At 34.2% G+C, this 17,930-nt stretch overlaps 1 protein-coding gene across 3 annotated transcripts in view; it reads left to right on the forward strand.

Annotated features, from left to right (window-relative positions):
* The window catches only part of HLTF (helicase-like transcription factor), a 54,415-nt gene that overhangs the window by 4,096 nt on the left and 32,389 nt on the right, over positions 1 to 17,930 (forward strand). For all 3 annotated transcript variants that reach the window (XM_012724862.1, XM_004682122.2, XM_012724861.1), the window contains exons 3-13: positions 1,630 to 1,796; positions 2,691 to 2,824; positions 3,609 to 3,706; positions 5,241 to 5,315; positions 5,463 to 5,654; positions 8,231 to 8,326; positions 12,020 to 12,092; positions 13,250 to 13,343; positions 14,682 to 14,761; positions 14,846 to 14,890; positions 16,780 to 16,866. In XM_012724862.1, coding sequence (XP_012580316.1) covers positions 1,630 to 1,796; positions 2,691 to 2,824; positions 3,609 to 3,706; positions 5,241 to 5,315; positions 5,463 to 5,654; positions 8,231 to 8,326; positions 12,020 to 12,092; positions 13,250 to 13,343; positions 14,682 to 14,761; positions 14,846 to 14,890; positions 16,780 to 16,866 — 1,141 coding nt within the window. The remainder of the gene's footprint in view (positions 1 to 1,629; positions 1,797 to 2,690; positions 2,825 to 3,608; positions 3,707 to 5,240; positions 5,316 to 5,462; positions 5,655 to 8,230; positions 8,327 to 12,019; positions 12,093 to 13,249; positions 13,344 to 14,681; positions 14,762 to 14,845; positions 14,891 to 16,779; positions 16,867 to 17,930) is intronic.

The following is a 17,930-nucleotide window of genomic DNA, read 5'->3' on the forward strand; positions in this document are numbered from 1 at the left end:
AGTTTTAGCCCAGCAATGTATTGGAGGCATTACTTCAACACTCACCAGCAGTTGACAGCTCTCTTAGCTTTTCACTTTCTGCTCATTTAGTATCTCCCTTTCAACCAGAGGTGATGGTTTAGGGCTTTCTCAGGTCTTTCCCTGAGCATAGGTACTGCCTTTGGCATGCATCCAATCCTATTCTCCCATATGACCTAGATTTTTAGGAATTTCAATAGAGCTTAGAAACCATACATGAACATCTCACTCCTTTTATTCCATCTTAAACCTTTTGATTATTTGTTTCTCCCAGTCATTACCCTCTGCCTATAAGATTGTTTTTGAAACCTACCCACCCAAGGGAGAAAACTTTTTGTACTGAGTGAGCTCAAGAGGTCACTAGATGCAAACTTACAAGTGGGCCTTCCCTATGATAGGGAACTATCATAACGAACGAAATAATGACGGTTGTTTGAGAATGAATCTGTCGGGCGCACTGAAAGCCAGTGATGGAACTAGGGTATTGATTAATTCAGCTTTTTTTCCTTGAATTAATAGTTCCTGCTTTCTGCAATCCATTGTTTGCAAAGTACTGAAAAAGTTGATTCTGACAATTTTCATTAGTTTTTTCATCGCTTTTATGGAGAGAATTTTTAGAAGTCTTAATTCTTCTATTTGCAATTCATCCTCAGGTGATTTTTAATTGGATGGAGTCAGAGTGGCATGAGTTGAAGGTTGGATGTATATATTTTTTTATTCCGGTTCCATCCTGTTGATAATTAATACTGTTTTCCGCTTTTAGAGTCTGGAGAATTCAAGTGTAGGAACTGGCCTGCCTGAATTCATATTGTACCTCTAGTACTTAATACCTTTGTGTCCTTGGGCAAGTTAAAGTTTGGCTTTTCTGTGCTTTAGTGTCTTCATTTATAAAATGGGGATAATGAACCTACCTGTAGGCATGTGAATCAATTTATATAAAGGTTAGCAGATCCTTGAGCATCATTTAGTGTCATTTGATTATAATATTGAGAAATAATCCCTGATTGAACTAACAGATTTGCTTTCATTTTATTTAAAATCACACTTTCCAAGAACATATTAACATTCAAAAGGACTTTGTATACTTGAATGTTTTTGCATGATAAACTCTTAGGAAGATTACCTATTTTCAGAAATTATGATGCTGAAAATTTTAGACTGAATCTAATAACTAACAAAAGAATTATGAAATATATATATATATTTTTTAAAGATTTACTTGTGCATACAGAACTGGAGTACAGGCCAGAGACTCAGGGGTGGTGAAAGACTTCATCAGAGACAGAGTGGGGAGCAGGACAGGCAGATCGGTGAGGTACACTGCTGAGGGGAGCAGTGGGCGGGTCAGGAGAGGTCTGCCACACCATGTGGTCACCTCCGGGGCAGGCAGGAATCGAACTCATGCGGAAGTGGTTTCAGCTTCTTAATGCTGTGTTTTAACCCGCTGCGCCACCAGGGAGGGCCTGAAATATATTTTTTAATATTTCTATATGAGTTCAAGGAAAAAAATCATTAGTAAGCACTTAAAAACAAATGGAAAGTCTAGATAAAGTATAATGAATACAGCTATTTGTGTTTATGATGTATAATATTGCTTCATTATTTTATTAGGTTAATAATAATGAAATGGTTGCATTGCAAAGAGAGCCCAGTAATCCCTATGATAAGAATGCAATTAAAGTAAACAATGTGAATGGAGATCAGGTTGGCCATTTAAAGAAAGATCTTGCAGCTGCTTTAGCCTATGTCATGGACAACAAATTGGCACAAATTGAAGGGTAATGTATTTTTTGAGTTTAATTTTAATGATTGTGAGTTGTGATCTTTGAATGTGTTAAACAACTACTCCCCATTTTTCTATTGAATAGTTGCCCAATAAATAAGCAGACTTTACTTCAAATATTAGGAACACCACACTATCTCACCAAGCCTTTTCATGCACAGAGCTAATAGTTTGGAAGTGTTTAAATCAGAGGTGGAAATCTAGCCTGTGACCAAATATAGATGAGTTTCATTTTTGTCTGCACAATGTTTAGAATCTCTTCACTTACTTCCTATATCTGAATGTCCTCTATTTTATACACATAAATTTATTCCCTAAATATAATAAAAATTAATGGAAAAATATCTTGACAGTGAAGATGTGGTGATGCAGGCTAGAACTAAATGATCCGATATTACCAACATACGCAGTGCCAGTCTACCTTCTCTTCTGTTTTCTTTTTCTCTTCAGGCATTATGTTTGTGATTGCAATTTAAGTGTGAAATGTTTAGGATATGAAAGGATGATTTGGAAGATAAATGCTCATTCAGCATTGTATATTTTCTTTATCTTGTTGAGTTCAAGTTTTCACTGATTCTTATTAGTGAAACTCTACCAACTTAAATCTACAAGCTTATTTTACTTTACAGTCTTGGTTGTAAGATATCATTATATTTAAGCACTGCTTTCTGTTTTCTTCAGTTTTCTCAGTTTCTTGTGTCATTCTCTTTAGCCAAGTCTCCTTTTCTTTTGATTGTTGTTATTGGTCCCTCTCCTTTTTCCTTCTAGTATGCACAAATTGTTCCTATTTTGTTTCCATACAAAATTCGAATGTGACCTAGAATGTTTGCTAGATTAACAACAGCCCTTTTAACTTTCCTTTTATTTTTTTCCTCTTTAAATACAATAGGGTAGTTCCTTGTGGTGCAAACAATGCTTTTACCATGCCTCTGCATATGACTTTTTGGGGGAAGGAAGAAAACAGAAAAGCAGTTGTAGATCAGTTGAAGAAACATGGATTTAAATTGGGTCCTGCACCAAAAAGTAAGTTTAGTGTTTAACTTACTATTGTAAAAAGTAAGATTAGTGTTTAACTTACTATTGTTTTGTTATTGGAAGATGCAGGAATTATAAAACCTTTATTCTTTTACGTAATACTTTCAGTTTGGTTGGCTTACGTAATTTACTTCCTCTTTATTTTGGAATAGCTTTATAGATTCATAAAATATTTTCTGATTATGGGTGTGGACACACGTGTCTAAGAAGGCTCTGAATTTCCTTTCTTTTCCCTCAGTGGTAGGTAGTATCTGGAAATTCTTGATTTTAAATATTCACTTTAATAAGTTATTAAAAAAAACTCCCAAGAGAGTAAAAAATACTATTGGTTTGTTATGCATTTGTTCAAATAATATAGAATTATTTTAATGTACTTTTTTAGTGATTTAGAACTAAGGCAGTTTTTAAATGTATCTTATATATGTTGTTTTTTGTTTTTAAAGATTTATTTATTCATACAGAACTGGGGTGCAGGCCAGAGATGCGGAGGGTGAGAGGATTCACCAGGGACAGAGTGGGGAGCAGAACAGGCAATGGACGAAGTACACTGCTGAGGGGAGCAGTGGGCGGGCCAGGAGAGGTCTGCCACGCCATGTGGATCTCCTCCGGGGCAAGCAGGGATCAAACTCATGCGGAAGTGGCTTAAGCTTCTTAGTGCAGTGCTGTAACCCGCTGCGCCACCAGGGAGGCCCTCTTATACATGTTTTTAAAAACTACCTTGTAAAAGATACCTCATTTGATGATTTTGTTTATTTCATTTTGTAATTTATAGCTTTGGGATTCAGTTTGGAAAGTGGTTGGGGCTCTGGAAGAGCTGGACCAAGCTATAGTGTGCCAGTTCATGCTGCGGTACAGATGACAGCTGAACAGGTACACTTCTTTCTTTCTTTTTTAAAAAAAAATTATGTATACAGAACTGGGATATAGGCCAGAGGTGCAGGGGCAGTGAGAGGATTCACCAGAGACAGAGTGGGAAACAGAACAGGCTGACTGAGGAAGTACACTGCTGAGGGGAGTGGTGGATGGGTCAGGAGAGGTCTGCTGTGCCATGTGGATTATTTCCGGGGCGGGATCGAACTCATGCTGACGTGGCTTTAGCTTCTTAGTGCAGTGCTTTAACCTACTGCACCACCAGAGAGGGCCCTTATTTATTTTAACTGCAAAGTGAATCTTAAATGTAGAATTTGGTGTTCAAAGAATAAAATAATTATGTGAGAGCTAGTATCAATGATTTTAAAATACATTAAGTTACGAAATATGTATAGTAAATAGGACGTACATTGCAAATACTTCCGTAAGATGGAAGCATTGATGAACATATCCATGTAGTGCACATCCATATAGATATTAAAAGATTTATGATCGCATATGAAATGTTTTAGCTATTGTTTGAATTTTTTTTTATGTCTAAATATTTAAAAAAAATTGAAACTTGAAACTTATTTATGAGGTTGAACTAAAAACCTTAGCACTACTATAGTTCATTGTCTGATTTGTAATCTGGGATATTGTTGTGCTGAAATTAGTTAAAAATGGGAGTGTGAAATTAATGAATGGAATTTATAAATTACATCAAATTTTTTATCTGTGCACCTCTGTTTTAGCCCTTTATTTAGTTCTTATTATTGTTGCTCTGTTTTCCTGATCATTGTCAGAACTTGAACTCTTTATTTCTTGATTATTGTCATAAGAACATGAGCTTATTTTTTTGTAGGCAAATCCTAAGCTGCTTCTCTTAACTTTATAGGTTTGGGTTGATCTCTGCTGGGCTATTGCTTTATATTCATATGTATATTCATATGCTAATTTACAAAGTAGTTATAACATGTTGCTTTTATGAGTCATAAAATAACATGTTGTAATTGGATTAGGTCAATTTAGAGAATGAAGTTATGATACTGAAAATTAATATTTTCTATCAGATATTCTCTACTGCAGTAATAATAAACAATTAATAGTAAGTGAAAAGTCACTGACTTGGAAAAATGTCAAATATACCTGGTATGATCTTTGAAAATAGTTTCAATACAACTAATAGAATCACAGAATTTTAATGGAAAAAGGAGTTATGGATAGTCTAAATTGAGTTTATCTCTTTAGTTTTACAGGAATAAGGTAAAAAGTCTTAAAATGATTGTTTGAGCTTAACTTGCATACAGGTTTATGACTGAATCCCAAGACTTAACAACTCTCCATTCTATAGTCTCTACTACATTTTAGGACTCCATAGCTAGTCCTAAAATACCTATTCATTTTAACTCAAATGAGCAGTGTAGTAATTCAGAGAATTTATGTACCTTATGGTATCTGACTTTTGTTAAATAAAATTAATTAAAATGCCTGAATTAAGAGTATATATTATTTTAATTGGTTTCTTTTATGTTTCCTGGGCTATTTGTTATAGCTTAAGACAGAATTTGATAAGCTGTTTGAAGATTTAAAAGAAGATGACAAAACTCATGAAATGGAACCAGCTGAGGTACTGAACCAGATTTTCTATTTAAAACTACTTGAATTTTAAAATGTTGTTAATCTATACATTATTTAATCACAAGATAACTTTTTCATGTTACTTCTTGAAAAAGAGTTTATAGTATTTCTTTTTATAACGTTCTTTTATTTATAGGCTATTGAAACGCCATTACTTCCACATCAAAAACAAGCTCTAGCTTGGATGGTTTCACGGGAAAACAGTAAAGAACTTCCACCATTTTGGGAACAGCGAAATGACTTATACTATAACACAATAACAAATTTTTCTGAAAAGGATCGACCAGAAAATGTCCATGGAGGAATTCTAGCTGATGATATGGGTTTGGTAATTATTTCTTGTGTTTTACTTTGATTATGATTTTTATAGGAAGTAATTTTGAAGTAGACAGAGCAAGGGTATGTTGGTACCAGGTTGGGACTAGATTTTTTGCTTTTAGTTTATTTTAGGTACAGTTAAAAGAATTAGTGTTTGATTTTAACAAAATTTTCTCAATTCTCTTTTAATTCAGTGTAGCTTATCTTTCGTGATCATGGTAGTCATAGTGCATACCTTCCATAACCAGTGACTTATTTTATAACTGGACATTTGTACATTTTGACCTTAATGCATTTAGACTACTACCTATCCCCTTCCTCTTACCACCACTAACCTGTATGTATCTATGAGCTTGTTTTTTTGTTGTTGCTTTTGATATCACGTATAAGATCATACAGTATTTGTCTTTCTCGTGACTTAGTTTACTCAACATAATACTCTTGACGGTTCTTTCATGTTGTCATAAATGGCAAAAAAATCATTCTTTTTTATGATAGAATAGTATTCCATTATGTGTGTATCCTTTCTTCTGTTCTTGGACAGATATGTTATTCCCTACTTGGCTATAAGCATCCTACAATGAAATTGAGTCCATACCTTTTTGCATTAGCTTCTTTGTTTTCTTTGGAATTGGGATTGCTGCACTATACATAGTTGTAATTGTTATTTTGGGGGAAGAGCTCTACTACTTCCTAGAGTGATTGCACCAATATACATTTCCACTAGGAGTGCTGCACAATTATTACCCTTTTTCCATATTCTGTTTAACACTTTTTTTTAAAATACTTATTCTAACTTATGAGTAATTTTTTCATATTGTGGTTTTGATTTACGTTCTTCTTAATTAGTGATTGTGAACTTTTTTTTTTTAAAGATTTATTCATACAGAGCTGGTGTACAGGCCAGAGGTGAAGGGGCAGTGAGAGGCTTCACCAGAGACAGAGTAGGGAGCAGAACAGGCAGAGCAATGAGGCACACTGCTGAGGGGAGTAGTGGGCGAGTCAGGAGAGGCCTGTTGCAGCATATGGGTCACCTCCCTAGCCTAGCCGGGGCTGAAGCTGCTGTGGCTAGCTTGCAGTGCTGCGTCCTTACCTATTGCGCCACCAGGCAATAGGTATTTGTTAGCCACCTGGTATCTTTAGAGAATATATGTTTAGATTTATACTTTTTAAAAAAAAGGTTTTATTCATACATTCAAGAACTGGGGTATAGGCCATCTGATACTTGTTTTCTTTCTGACTTATTTTACTGAGCATAATCCCTTCCAACTACATCCATGTTGCTGCAAATGACAAGAGTTTATCCTTTTGATCATGGAATAGTATTTCAACGTGTATATATAGCGTATCTTCTTGATCCATTTGTCTGTTTTGGAGTATTTGGGTTGTTTTCTACATCTTGGCTATTGTATTATAGTGCTGCAATAAACATGGGAACATGGTATCATTTAACATCAGGGAAATGCAAATCAAAACCACCATGAATACTACCTCATACCAGTGAAAATGACTTGTATTTAAAAAACTGGCAATAACAAATGCTGGCAAGGATTTGGAGAAAAAGGAGCCTTCTACACTGTTGGTGGGGATGCAGAGTGGTCAAAGCACTATAGAAAGCTGTGTGGAGGTCCCACAAAATACTAGATCTACCATATGCTCAGTGATACCACTTGTAGAAGTCTACTCAAAAGATACAAACACTAATTTGAAAGGAACCCTACCTACATCAAGAACATTCTTAAAGAACATGCTTAAAATGAAAGTGGTTTTTAAAATTTTTTTTTCAATGAATAGTATGTAGGGTAGGTGAGAATTATGACAGCCCAATAGTGCCAACTACTTTGTCTCATGCTGAAGCACCAGCAGTTTCACCTGTCACTGCTTTTTGTGACTTTTCTACAGATAGTAACTTGAATTAAATCTTAATAGAATTATGAAAATTTTGCTTGAGTATATGATTGAAGGATCCTGGAGATCCCTACCATCTGTGGTTACCCTGCTTTAAAATTGCTAAAGATTTATTTCTGTACTGCTAATTAAGGAAAATTGTGACAAATTACACGTTTCCATTTGAGAAAAACAGGACAGTGTCCCTGGTGTTTTCTTGGTAAGTTAAATTAGTGTTTTAGTCTTGGCGTTTTCTTGTAAGATTTAATAAAATTATCTCATATAGATACTAGAATCATTTAAAGTTTGTAAGCAGATGGTTGTACTATAATGGTAAAATTATTAGTAAAATGTAAAATTTAGTAAGAGTCCATCTATGTAAAATCTTATAATAATTCAATAAAATTAATAAAGATGCTTATTACTGCTTTTTGATAGTGATTTTTAGCAGTGTAGTACAGGGAAGCTTTTTCTGCCTGAATCAATGAAATACTGTTTAATTTTTTGCTTACTTGTATTAACTAATGTAGTAGTTTACTTTTGTGCCCTTGAGTGCCATTTGATATTTGATTACTTGATTTTAAAGTACTTGATTGCTTTGTTTTGGGATGTCATCTAGTCAACTAGGTAAAAACAACAACAACAAAACTTAACCATTTATCCCATTTATCTTTTTTTTTTTTTTAAAACATTTTAAAGGGCAAAACTCTTACAGCCATTGCAGTAATTCTTACAAACTTTCACGATGACAAACCACTTCCTGTTGAAAGAATTAAAAAGAATCAACCAAAGAAGGTAAAGTATTAAGTGTATTTACTCTGGTCTCTGGTTTATTTAAAGTCTTTTTGTCATTAAGAAGTTATTGGCAAAAAATTGGTGATACCCAGTATTTATAGAGATGTGTTTAATGGTCTTTATATGCTCTTGTTACTACATTCTTGAGGGCAGTTTGGTAATGTCTATCAAAAGCCTTAAAATCTTTGATTCGGTAATGCCATTTCAAAGAATTATGTAAGGAAGTTTTCAGAAATGCTTAAAAAAAGTATTTATGCATATAAGATGCAGGGTACAGACCAGAGGTGCAGGGGCAAGAGGATTCACCAGAGACAGAGTGGAGAGCAGAACAGCAGATCCACCGAAACACACTGATGAAGGGAGGGAGCAAAGGCAGGCCAGGAGAGGTCTGCCATGCCATGTGGGCCAACTTGCTGGCCAGGAACTGAACCCACACTGCAGGGGCTGTGAATAGTCCCACAGTTTTGCACCTCATGCACCTCAACCCCTTGTTCCACTAGGGAGGGCTCAGAAATGCTTTGTTTCCTAAAGATTTAAGTCCAAAACGTTTTTTCCTAGCATTGTAAAGGTAGGAAGTTTGGAGCCTCTCATAAGCTAACACTTACATGATATAGCCATAAAATTGAATATGCAACTAGAAAATCCTATTTCTGAGGAATACGTTCATATTTTTTGTTTTAAAAAGGCCAAGTAAACATTTTTTCATTTTGTGTATTTTAGTGTAGTTAAACTCTGTGCCAGAATGTTACTAGTAATAATTATGTCCTAATGATGAGAATATGAGTAACTTTTCTTGCTATTTAATATATTTCTTGATATTTAATGTACATACACACACATATATGTGTGTAATATTTAGCTTTTAAGAATTAAAGTTAAGTCATTTAGTGGGGAAAATAAGTGTTACTAGAATTGAACAATCTGGTCCTCCCTGGTGGCACAGTGGGTTAAACTTCAACACTGCAAGTGAGCTGTAGACCCTTCAGTACAAGTTCAATCCACATGGCATGGCAGACCTCTCCTGATGGGCCCACTGCTACCCTCAGCAGTGTACTTCATCAGTCACCCTGTTCTTCTCCCCTTACTGTCTCTGGTGAATCCTTTCACCACCCCTGCACCTCTTCTTTACCCCAGTTCTGCATGCATTGAAAAAACGAAGGGAAAGGTATATATAAATTATCTTTTGAACTCAACTACTATTGTAGCTTTATAGTTTATAGAGGCTGTCCATCAATTTTCTGCCACTGCTTTTTGAAAATGCAACTAGTTGCATTCATTTCTCTTTTTTTTTTTTTTTTAAAGATTTATTTATTCATACAGAACTGGGGTACAGGCCAGAGATACGGAGGGTGAGAGGATTCACCAGAGACAGAGTGGGGAGCAGAACAGGCAGATCAGTGAAGTACACTGCTGAGGGGAGCAGCAGGCGGGTCAGGAGAGGTCTGCCGTGCCATGTGGATCTCCTCGGGGCAGGCGGGGATTGAACTCATGCGGAAGTGGCTTTAGCTTCTTAGTGCTGTGCTTTAACCCACTGCGCCACCAGGGAGGGTCCTCATTTGTCTTTTTATTGGGAGTTTAACTATTAGCATCTGAGGTTCAGTTCACTACTCTAAATAGTCCAATGTTTTACAGCCTGTTGTAATGGAACCTAGTACTATCCAGTAGCTTCTGTGTCAATTATCAGTTGAAAGCCTTTCTTTTTCTATTTCCAAGATTAGCCAGGTATTTTAAGGTGCTGTCCATAGGAATGTGTAATATTTAGCTTGCTATGTTAATTGAAGTTGAGGCTGAAAATGTGATTTTGAGGTAAGATTTTACTATAACAGATCTCACCATTTCAGAGCAATTGCCATTCAAACTTAAAAAGTTGGAATGTCATTCATTTAAATTACATTAGATTGTTAGGTTGTATTTGGTTGAAAGTTTGTTGAACTCTGAAGATCTCACTGAGGAAAACCTTTTTATATAAAAAATATTGTAAAAGTTACCATGTGTACGTAAACATTTAGATAATGTACTAATTACTGAAGGAGATTTAGAAGAATGTTCGATGAAAAGTATTTTTTTTTTTTTAAAGATTTATTTATTTGTGCATACAGAACTAGGGTACAGGCCAGAGGCTCAGGGGTGGCGAGAGGATTCACCAGAGACAGAATGGGGAGCAGAACAGGCAGATCAATGAAGTACACTGCTGAGGGGAGCAGCGGGCGGGTCAGGAGAGGTCTGCCACGCCATGTGGTCACCTCCGGGGCAGGCAGGGATCGAACTCATGCGGAAGCGGCTTTAGCTTCTCAGTGCTGTGCTTTAAAACCACTGCGCCACCAGGGAGGGCCCTATTAAAAGTATTTTTAACTAGTGTTTTTTGGAGCTCATGGTTTAAAAAGCTCATTGTCCTCAATAACTTGTGATTTCATGTCCCTAATAAGGTTACATTTTTGTATTTTTAACATATAATAGAGCTTATATCGGTTGAATAGGGTATTTTTTTCCAACCAAATTTTTACTGAAATGTAATGGGATCTTTCTTATAAGATGCTTAAAATTCTTTTAAAAACTAGAATCACATCTTCTTTATTAGCCATAATTCTCAATTGAAATTGCTTTGTATTTCTGACACACCAACCTTAATCTCCACTTTGAGATTTTGATTTATAATGTGATGTCACCTGTTTTTCTTTTTAAACTGAAGAATTAGTGCAATCAAACCCAATTTAATTTGTTGCTCCTATCTAAAGAAGCAAGACAAGCAATAAATTAAAAATAAGATTGAAGAAGTCATTCCCTGCTTGACTCAATTAAAAATATTTTAATGAAGAAATACAAATTTTTCTTTCAGAGGACTTTTTGTACTCTCAGGTATACTGAATATTTGAAACAAAGGTGGAGGGGTTACACGAAGGGAAAGGAAAAAAAGTCAGGGTTGGCAAGAAAATCCCTGATAAGGAGAGGTGACTTTCTAGATCCACTGCTACTGCATCTACCTAACCTGGGTTTTCTAGAGAATAGGATGAAAATAGCGCCTTCACTAACAGTCTGTTATTTACTGAGTAGGGACTCTTGTTTTGAAAGTTTATAATTTGAAAAGTCTTAATTTATTTTTTAAATAATACAATAGTTTATTTTTATATATCATTTTTCTGCCTTTTTCCATCTCAGTTGTAATCCCTGTGGGCTTCCCATCACCAAATCACCCTGTGCCATCACCATAGTCCAGTGCATTTCCCTCCACCAACTGTTTTTGATCCCATTCCCCCATTCTACCTCCCTTAATATGTCTCTGGCATATAGTTGTTCATCATTATTATTATTATTGTCCTTTATACTCCCGGTATGAGTGAAACCATCCGGCATTTTTCCTTTTCTTTCTGGCTGATTTCACTAAGCATGATTTTGAAAAGTCCTAATTTTAAAGTAAATTACATATATGTTTCTCACAGTAGCTCATATATCACTTATAATTGAGGTATACTCTTTGCCTTCCTTTTGGAAAGATAAAGACTGGCTTTCTTTTTTGAATTGCATATGAAAAAAATTTTATATATTTTTCCTTTTAATTCATCTCTCTCCACTTCAGTATAGGGAATTCGTTTAGTCTTTATTATGTAAAGTAGGACTATGTAATATAGGATGCATTTTGAATTCACTTAAAATTAACAGCAGTGCTATGTAAGAAATGTGTGCCTTTTCACCCAGGAATGTAGTGTTAAGGATGATTCTATGAAACTTGAAGGAAACAACAATGAGAAGGCAGACGGACTAATCAAAGGTAAACTTTAATTTTGATTTTGATATTTCCAGCTGAGTGATTTAAATCTATTGCTCTGTACTAGATGATCATTTGTGTTTCTTTTTCTAAAAAATCTCATGAAGACTATAGGGAAAAGATTTAATTATGGGAGTATTGATGAAATTGGGTAGTAGAATACTAGTTTGAGAAGCTGAGAAAGCATTGTTGGTTGATGGGGAAGTTCCCTTGAAGAATCGTTTAAAATGAATATCTTATTCTAGATTTGTAGTTTGCTTTATTTATAATGGTCATAGATAATCTCATATAAGGACAACAGAATAGATTGGGTCAGGAAGGAAAAGGGGTCTCTGGATTTTGTATGTAATGACTTAAAAATTAATTTCTGAAAATTGGTTTGAAGATATTTTAAACATTTAGAGTAGTAGGTAAAGAATTGGAAATAACAGCTGTCTGCTATTACTTATTTTGCTAAGTTTGAAATTGATATAGAGATAATTGGAAAAAGAGGCAGAATTAAGGCTTTTTTTGGGTCTGTTTAAGAAAAAAGCATGAATTAAGATGAGATTTTGGATGCAGTGGAGAGAATAATGGCGATCAGGAGGGAGTTGGTGTGATTAGTTAGAATTAGGAGGAAGTGAGATAGAGGATAACTATAGATAATTGATGGAATAAAAAAATACAAAAATTGGGAATTTTTTATAAAAGTTGATAACTAATTATAAAATTAGGTCAGTCATTTTCTTGGAATAAAAGGAATTCAAAATCTAGGCAGAAGGTTCAGTATAGATTATTTCAGTGGATAAGGAGGTTATGTGATAGTGTTCAACAGTTGCTAAGTGACATAGGCAACAGCTAAAACTTGAAAATTTAGTTATATTATCACCTGATTTTCCATTGTTTATTTTTCCCTAGCAGCTCTGACTGTGTTGGTACAGCAGGAAATTCAGTGTGGCTAGTGGTTGAAATGACTACAGAGGAAAGACTGGGTACAAAAATTGATAGGTATTTTTTAGTTAAAAAAAAAAAAGGAAACAGCTGACTGATTTGTTTGAAGGGAGAGGAATAAGCTATTAAGAAAGTTGAATTATTGAATTAGAAAACCAAGGTACTTTAATAAGGATACTGCTAGTCTGAGGCAATTCATTTATACTCATTTGTCCTTTTCTTTGAAATAGAAGACTCTAGATGTAGTGGTGATCCCAGTATTTCAGATATCAAGGAAAAGAATAAATATCCCAAGTCAGAGTTGTCTAGCTCCCGCCCCAAAAGGTAAAAACTCTTATGGTTTGATTGGATTGTATATGTTTATTTAAATTCTCTATTGAGATAGTACCATTGTAACCTTAATTATGTAGTTCTTTCAGAAACAGTCTTTTATTTGAAATTGCCAACATCTTTGTGACTTTAGACATATATGTGAAAAAGAGTAATACTAATCTGAGAATTTGTTATCTTTAATAGTTGCTGGTCTATCATTTTTTTTTCCTTTTTTCATTCACCTAAGAAATACGATCTACCTCATGGGCTTTTGTTTTTGTTGAGACTCTAAAAGTGTTTTTTCTTCATGAATCTGAGGAGATGTGTATTTATTGGATTGCTTTATTAGAAACCATTCTTTGCTCATCTCAGTTCTTTCTCACTTCTCCTTCACTATAAGATAAAGCTTCTTAAGAGTTTTATGTTAACATACATAAACTATAGTGGTGGAATTGGAATATAATAATGTCCCTCAATTCTCAATTTGAATCTGTTAACTTTGAATTTTACCTATTCTTTGAATTAAATATTAGCTTTTATTATATCATTTACCATCAATATTAATAGGTTGACCTCAGAAATGATAGTCTTTGTAAGCTATTTCACCAGTAGAGAGCTCTTTATCATTACTGAGTCTGAACTGAACATAAACTAGGATTCATTGTTCTTTCTCAAGAGCTTGACTGTTAGAACTCTGAGCTGCCGATGAGTAACAGAGCACTATTGGGTAGATCAGAACATTTTAAAGTACACAGAATAAGAATGAGTACATGGGGTAAACTAATAACTGTATTAGGTAGTACATAAATACTATTATAAAAGGATTTTGCATATAATAACAACACTTCATCCTAAAAAGAGGGTTGTATTTTATTTGTTTTCTGAATGAGGAAACTGAGGATGGCTAGGTGATACTGGTAAAGTTAAGTGGAGATTTAAATTTAGACAGTTTGACTCCAGAGTGCATTATTCTTAGCCAGTTAACTACAGTGTTACACTCTTTGTACACAAAAGTAGACATTTTTCACTATTAAAGAATTGTTGCTTGTTAGACACTATTTTAGAAGTAGTTAATGTTTTGATGTCATTTCCTTTTGTAATTTCATATAATTGAATTATCAATATTTAGTGTTGAAAAAGATTTATTATTTTAAAATAGTTTTTCAAATAAATTTTAATAATAGTAGTACTGTATTTTTTGTAACTAATGCAGTTATGGAAGCAAAATGCTTCTAGTAAATAATGACTTTTCATTTGTCAGTTGAAAAATTTTTCTTGAAATTAAAAGGGCAAAACAAAAGCATTGATAATGCTTTTAATTATGTGCTTTTATTATATCCTTAATTTTAGAAGAAAAACTGCTGTACAGTACATTGAAAGCAGCGATTCAGAGGAAATTGAAACAAGTGAATTGCCACAGAAAGTGAAAGGTAATGTGAGTGGAGTTGATTTGATAATGTATGATATGTTCTGGTTTTTTTAGTGTGACCATTTTTATATTTGGTTGTTTGTAGGCAAACTGAAAAATACACAATCAGATGCCAAAAGCAGAGTAAAAGGTATGTATGTACATCTCAATACCTGTAATTGACACTTAAAAGTAACTAAAGCCCCATTGATAAGTATCTCTCCAAGTTTGAATTCTTTGGTGTAGTAGATTTTAAACTTGACTGCTGCTAAACTTGAACTACTCATGAATGTACTAAGGGTTTTAAATGAGTGGAATGTACTAAGTATTAAATGAGTGAGACAAACTGAAAGAAGAGTGAAATTAAAATCTTAAGAGAAAAATACTTAAGCCAAGTTTAAACAAAACATAGTATTTTCTTACTGCATTTTACTACTTGTATTATAAACTTTATTTGTATTTGTAGAAATTGTAGTCATACTTCATTTCAGTGAGCTTCATTCACTTTTTTGTGCTTCACAGCTATTGCAATTTTTATGTGCCTTTTTTTTTTTTCCAACAGCATGTTTTCACTTGGCGCCTGTGTCACATTTTGGTAAATCCCACAGTATTTCAAATGTTTTCATCAGACCTATTATCTATATGATGATATTTTCAGTTGTTTTAGGTGCCACAAACTGTGCTCTTAGAAGATGGGAAATTTAACGATAAATATTGTGGTTTTTGACTGCTCTACACATCACCTGTCTTCCCCTGCCACAATCAATCTCTCTCTCTCTCCCTCTCTCTCTCTCTCTCTCTCTCCCCCCTTATGTTTCTCTATTCTCTGAGACGGTAGTGTTGAAATTATGCTGGGTAATAACCATATAATGACCTCTTAAGTATTTGAAAGGGAGATTCATATCTTCCTCACTTTAAATAACACACTGGAAATCCTGAAGCTTAATGAGGAAGGCATTTGAAAAGCTGAGATAAGCTAAAAGCCGGGCTTTTTGCTCCAAACACTTAAAAAAGCAAAGGAAAGGTTCTTGAAAGAAAACAAAAGTGCTACATCAGCAAACACACAAATGATACAAAAGCAAGATAGCCTTATTATTATGGAGCAAGTTTAAATGGTCTGGAACAAGGGCAGACCAGACATGACATTCCCATAAGCCAAAGCTAAATCTAGAACAAGCTCAGTTCTATAAAAACTGAGAAAGCCAAGGAAGCACCAGAAGGAAAGCTTAAAGCCAAACATAGGTTGATTAACGATTAAGGAAAGAAGCCCCATGTGCAAGGTGAAGCAGCAGTTGTAGCAATTATTCCAGAAAATCTACCTAAGGTCCTTCCTTGGTGGTGCAGCAAGTTAAAGCACAACAGCATTATGAAGCTGTCCATAACCGCTGTAGCATGAGTTCAATCCCTGGCCAGGGGATTGATCCACATAACATGACAGATCTCTTCTGGCCCACCTGCTGCTCCCCTCAGCGGTATATTTCAATACATCTGCCTGTTCTGTTCCCCATTCTGGTGAATCCTCTCACCTCTGTACCTCTGACCTCTGAACTCAAGTTCTTGTGTGCATAAATAAATAAATCTTTAAAAATAAATCTACTTAAGGTTAATAGATATAGGTAACTAAGCAACATAATAAATGAAGGTGGCTACACTCAGTGAATTTTCAATATATATGAACACACTTTATATTGATAGAAAATGTCACCTAAGACTTTCATAACTTTAGTCTGCCTGGTTTCAGAACTTCAAAGGATTGTGCCTTGGGACTCAAATTTGCTTGTGACTGTTCCTACTTTCATACTACTTAAGAAGAAAAAAACTGACACATCATGAGTGATGACATTCTTTTTCTGAACTGGAAAGATTACTGAATGTGGAAGAGGCAATTTTGATTATCAGATACTGTTTTTATTATCTGGTAATAGGAGCTCTTAAAATAGAGTGGATGTGGTATTATATTTCCTAGTCTTAGGAAAAAATGCCGGTACCCAAGTAGAGAATGTTTTCAGGTATCTTAATAATTCTGTTACTTTTCTTCAGCAGGATCTTCTAAAGTTAAGGAAGATGCAGAGTTTGCGTATGCTCTTGTTTCATCCCCTGCAACAAAAAAGAAAATGTTGAAAAAGGGTTAGTAAGTCTGCTGGCATTTTAGTTTTGTTTTGTTTGTTCTATTTCTTAGTAGAAAAATTATAAATGACAAAAGTTGTAAAACCACGTTATAAGAAGTTTAGAATATAGAAAAACAAGGAAACTAGTCCCATTTAAATAAGCAGTACATTTTCATTTGTCTTCAAGTACCTTTTCCTAGTTTATTTTGTAGTTAAGTCAAGCATACAATGGAAAGGTCTTTTCATTCCTCTCATTACCAGAGGTAATTTCTTCTAGTGTTGTACATGTTGAGGATATAGCAGATAAATTTATTTTCATGAGGTTTATATCTATTGATAAGGGAAATACAATAAGCAACTAGAACATAATTAAGTGGTAAATACTGTGACGACAATAAAAGGATGATAGTTAAGATTGACTGTAAAGCAACTAGAACATAATTGTTAAGTACTGTGATGACAATAAAGGGATGATAGTGAAGTAAAGATTGACTGTAAAGGGCTATGTTTTTGACCATATTTAACACAGAATGAATGAAAAAAGCTAACTTTGGTAAGAATCAGTCAGGATTAGAAAACAGGCATTTCAGATAAATTACTTAAGAAGTGTGGAATTTTCAATAAAGATAGACTTACAGTGGACAAATATAAATCACAGCTGTGATAAAACCAAAATAAATATATTTCTGGAAGAAAATCAGAATAGACAGTAAAAGAAAATGGAGAATGAACCCATATTTTCTTGTAAAGTTGTAAGAAAAAGAGTATTGAACAAAGTGAAAAATAAGGTTGAAGTTATTTGTGATAAGTGTAACTTAGAAAGTACTAGTATCTAGAATATGTAAAGAATTATGTGCAAATCATTTAGAAATATACAGTGTAATAGGGAAATACCCACAAAGAATATTAATGCAATTCATGAAAGAAAACCCAAATTACTAATAAACAGGGAAATTAATCAGACTTCATCTTTGAGGAAATGCAAATTAAGGGAACATTGCGATATCTTCTTGTCCCCCATATTTACAAGCATTAAAAAAAAACTCAGTGCTAAGTATAAGCAAGAGTTGCTGCTATAGTAAT

Source organism: Condylura cristata, unplaced genomic scaffold, assembly GCF_000260355.1.
Source record: "Condylura cristata isolate star-nosed mole 26May11 unplaced genomic scaffold, ConCri1.0 scaffold00014, whole genome shotgun sequence".
Taxonomy (NCBI): Eukaryota; Metazoa; Chordata; class Mammalia; order Eulipotyphla; family Talpidae; genus Condylura; species Condylura cristata.